This window comes from Pyxicephalus adspersus, chromosome 4, assembly GCF_032062135.1.
Source record: "Pyxicephalus adspersus chromosome 4, UCB_Pads_2.0, whole genome shotgun sequence".
NCBI lineage: Eukaryota > Metazoa > Chordata > Amphibia > Anura > Pyxicephalidae > Pyxicephalus > Pyxicephalus adspersus.
Genome location: NC_092861.1, coordinates 121,510,401 through 121,514,895, shown reverse-complemented (window position 1 = coordinate 121,514,895; position 4,495 = coordinate 121,510,401). Strand labels below are relative to the sequence as shown.

Below are 4,495 nucleotides of genomic sequence, written 5' to 3'. Positions count from 1 at the left end.
TATATCAGATTGATACCACAAGAGTCTAAATACCTAACAGCTTCATAGTAATTCATTTATTGGAAGACAAGGGTACCTAGTGCTGTGTATGTACTGATCAGCCTGTGAATGTATATATGTATCTATCCCTATATATCTCTATCTATCTCTATCTATTAATATATATATGTATGTATCTATCCCTATATATCTCTATCTATCTCTATCTATTTATATATATATGTATGTATCTATCCCTATATATCTCTATCTATCTATATATATATTTATATATATATAAAAATATACATATATATATATGTATGTATTTGTGTGTTCTTCCCAAGGTGCATCTGTCCTTACCGCCTCCATTCATTCTTCTATTCTCATCTTGCATATGCAGCTTGTTCTGGGGACAGACAGATTCCACGCAGGTGAATGAGCAGTACATTCACCACTTTATACCAGCAATACATTAATAGCATCAATCAAAGGCAGAAAGACAGAAAACAGATTAAGAAACCATCTAATAAAATGTGCTTGTTGTGCTAATATATAGTAATAATAGTATTACCCCTTTCTTAAATGAGAATATCGCTAATAATTTTGCGGCATATTAAGCGCAAATTGAGAGACATTTATCAGTTCTGTCTCACAGAAAAGAAATGCTGAATAGAAGAAATGAGACAGATTCTGGTCTGATTCACACATCTAAACTAATGCAATCATTAGAATTGATATTGTTTTAATCTTATTTCTTCATCCCATAGAAACCATTCATAACTCACTAGGCTGACCAGTTCAAGAATTGCATATATATATATATATATATATATATATATATATATATCATTATCAATTAATCATCATATATCATATCATTAATCAATTACCATGATCATTAATCTGTACAAAAAATGTTCTGTTTTACTTGCAAATCACAGGGGGGAAAAATGTGTGGATAGATAGATAGATAGATAGATAGATAGATAGATAGATAGATAGATAGATAGATTGATAGTCTTAACATGAGATTATTAACTGCATATAACATAGTTCATGTATTGCTCACAAATTAAATTAGGGGACAAGAAACAAATCACATAAATTAGAAGCCCGTTAATAATATTGATATAAATCAGTGTTTGTTCATCCCTAAACTACAGAATTAAACGGTAGCAAATAAAGGTAAAATATAAATATACTTGTTGCTATAATATTATTAAATACATTAAATTGCATAGCAAAATACTTCCATTATTTACAATCTATAAAAGAGAAGGATTGCTGGAAAGATTGGGTTATAACCATGCGCCTCTGCAGTAAAGTTCATTATTATTATTTCCAATGTTATTATACTTTAATTCTATATAAGTGTGCTCGGATCAGGACAAATCATATGCGCATATAATCCATTTATCTATCACATTCCATTATAAATCCACCTACCCTGGAGGGCTTTTATATAGATGTTTTGTACATATGAAAGATGACAGAGGGTTTAGATTGTGCACATCTTACAAGGAAACCTTTGAATGGCAAGTCAAGATGCTGGAATTTTAATTGTAATTGGGTAACACAAAATCATACTTAAGAATATGTTATATTTATTGCAGAATGTGCAGAGAATAATCTTTTTTTATTCTAGATGAGCTATCACAGCCAGGTCAGTAGGGTAAAGGGCAGGGAGATCACTGGTGCCCAGGTTTTGCTGTCATTACACTTCTACTTTTTGTGTTTTTGGTGCTTCACAAGAGTTCATGTTTTCAGGTGATATGTACAAACAAAGAATACTTACAGTGCTGTGCCTGGGATCTCTGCAAAGCTCCAAAGTTTGGTCTCTGTGATCACAATCGTTGGCATAGTTCACTTTTCCTGCAGGTGGAAATGTCAAACTATCTTAGCGTTTGTTGGAGGTGTCCTGAGATGATTATTCATGGAGAGAGCAATCCCAGAACTCCAGGAATAGCCAGCCTGCTGACATTATGGGCGTCATTAGGAAAGTAACTGCATCTTTAGTCAATTATGTTGGAAACGTGTGAATGAGTATTGTCTGGCTTTTTCATGTCGCCCCTCCCTGGTCTCCCATTCCCTCCCACCTCAATGTGTGTTGTAAACCTGGCTAAAATACACCCGACATAAGAGAGCTCAGGGCTCGCCTACTTTGTAAGGCGATCAATCGGATCTCAGGCGTCCTCCAAGCAATCTCTTACGTAGACATCCACAAGGAGAGAGAATTGACACCACACTGGGCTGATCTCATCTCACTTTTTTACCTGCTTGGTTGCTGAACCATGTCGTTGAGCCCAAAGCATACAACACCCTTTTCAGTGACCGATATCCTCAGCCCCATTGAAGAGACCTACAAGAAGTTTGGTGGCATGGACAACACTGGTAACCTGGGCACCTCCCTGAGCGCCTACAGACAGAGCCACGTTTCCCAGGCAGGGATGCAACAACATACCATGGGCCACAATGCCACAGTCACCACCACCTACCACATGCCACACAGTGTCTCCCAATTCTCACATGGTGCCATGGGGGGATACTGCAATGGAAGTATTAGCAATATGGGAGATATCTCCTCTTACCAAGATACCATGAGGACCAACGCAGCAGCCACTGGGTGGTATGGAGCCAACCCAGATCCAAGGTATTCAACAAGTAAGTACATATACTTAAATTTCAATGTGTTGCTTGTCCTCTTTGGTTGTGTCAACTGGCAGCTATGGTTGGAGGAAGCCAACCCTCAAATGAAATGTTGGATGAAGGACTTGAAGTGGTAACAAGCTAATTGAATGTATGTCAGTTTCTAGATTCATGGGACCATCTACTGGTATGAATATGGCCGGCATGGGCACCTTGCAAGGGATAGCAGAAGCAGCCAAGTCAATGGCTCCTCTACATGCAGCCCCCAGAAGGAAAAGAAGAGTCCTCTTCTCTCAAGCGCAAGTGTATGAGCTGGAAAGGAGGTTCAAGCAGCAGAAGTATCTCTCAGCTCCTGAAAGAGAGCACCTGGCCAGTATGATCCACCTCACCCCTACTCAGGTGAAGATTTGGTTTCAGAACCACAGGTACAAGATGAAGAGGCAAGCCAAGGATAAGGTCACTCAACAACTCCAGCAAGAAAGTAACTTGTGTCAGCAGCAGTCCCCCCGCCGTGTGGCTGTGCCAGTGTTGGTGAAAGATGGAAAGCCTTGCCAAAATGGTTCCAACACCTCAACCACAAGTCAACAGGTATCCCAACAACAGAGTAGCTCCAATGGTGTATTGTCTTCTTCTAACAGCGCTGTCCATCAGCACCAGAATCAACAGGTTAACTCTTTAAACCAAGCTCCAGAGCTAGAGGAAATGTCGCCAAGCCCTCAATCCCTCCACAACCAAGTGGCCAACATGGCACAGATGGAGGCATCCAGTGTAGACTACACCAATGGCATGGTCAACCCCAGTATGCTCTATGGAAGAACGTGGTAAAGCCTCTTAGATGTCAAGCAAGAGGTCAAAAGTTACTGACCGCCTCTGTTCTTTGGAAGACTTCACCTCCATGGTGGGTTCATGAACTGACCTTTTTATTATCAATTTTTTTCCTTGTTTTCTTTAGGACTGAAGCAAAAAAAGTGACAATAAGGCACGGTGCAGCTGTAGTAAATTATCTAAAAGAACATTACAGATCGGTATTGTGCCAGCAGTCACCTGCAGACTATTCTCTCATTTCCCAAATGGAACAATTGCAAAAATGATCAAAACATTAACACAAACATTTGGGGAAAACGTTGTTGTGTATTTTTGTATAGCGAGATAAAACTACCTCGCAAAAAAAAAGAAAAGAAAAAAAACACAAAAACTGTCACACTATTTTATTGACTTTTTTGAGTTTACAAAAGACTGCCGGTTATATAACATACAGACTAATCAGCCTGTTAGTATGTGTTTAATAATGAACGATTTAAATTATAGTATTTTATAGACATTTCTCCTTGCAGTATTTTATAGTTTTTTTTTCTTTAATTGTTTGGAGAATTATGTGATCAATGAAATCCTACAACATTTTTAGATAACCCTGAATTGTAGCTGCTATGATGATGATTTTAATGTCTTTTGTTTTCTTTTTGTATTATAGTATTTTATATTATGTAATATTCACTTCTCGAAGCAGCCAGAATTAAAACGACCCTTTCGTATTCTGGTCTCAAAAAATCATAAAATAATAATTTTATTTCATGGTTGCTCCTATCATAGCAGCTTAATAAAATATTGCTAATTGGGTGTCAAACAACTGGGAGGGTTAAAAGAAAATTACATAAAAAATGTGAACTTTTATTATTCCAATGCCCCAGCAGATGAATCCGTCCTGTATTTATTCCCGTATTTTAAATATTTTTTCTTTATTTACTATTTTAATAATTTTGTAAATGTTTCTTTTGGAAAGAAAGCTCCACCTTCAATCCTAATTATTGAGATACAGTCTTAAGAATGATTTAATTCCTAAACAAAAGACTAACTGGAAATACTCAGC

General features: G+C 37.3%; 1 protein-coding gene across 1 annotated transcript; it reads left to right on the top strand.

The window, feature by feature from the left end:
• Nucleotides 1-2,273: 2,273 nt before the first annotated feature.
• Nucleotides 2,274-3,453, top strand: NKX2-4 (NK2 homeobox 4). Its single transcript, XM_072410455.1, has 3 exons — nucleotides 2,274-2,643; nucleotides 2,789-3,244; nucleotides 3,314-3,453. Exons 1-3 carry the CDS (start codon nucleotides 2,274-2,276, stop codon nucleotides 3,451-3,453), a joined length of 966 nt encoding a protein of 321 aa, XP_072266556.1.
• Nucleotides 3,454-4,495: the final 1,042 nt, after the last annotated feature.

Bases quoted from the DNA above. Each gene is read 5' to 3' on its own strand.
- NKX2-4 (XM_072410455.1), top strand. From the start codon at position 2,274: ATGTCGTTGAGCCCAAAGCATACAACACCCTTTTCAGTGACCGATATC. The intron at 2,644-2,788 runs GTAAGTACATAT...AATGTATGTCAG, and splicing joins AGATCCAAGGTATTCAACAA to TTTCTAGATTCATGGGACCA. The intron at 3,245-3,313 runs GTGTATTGTCTT...CTTTAAACCAAG, and splicing joins ACAACAGAGTAGCTCCAATG to CTCCAGAGCTAGAGGAAATG.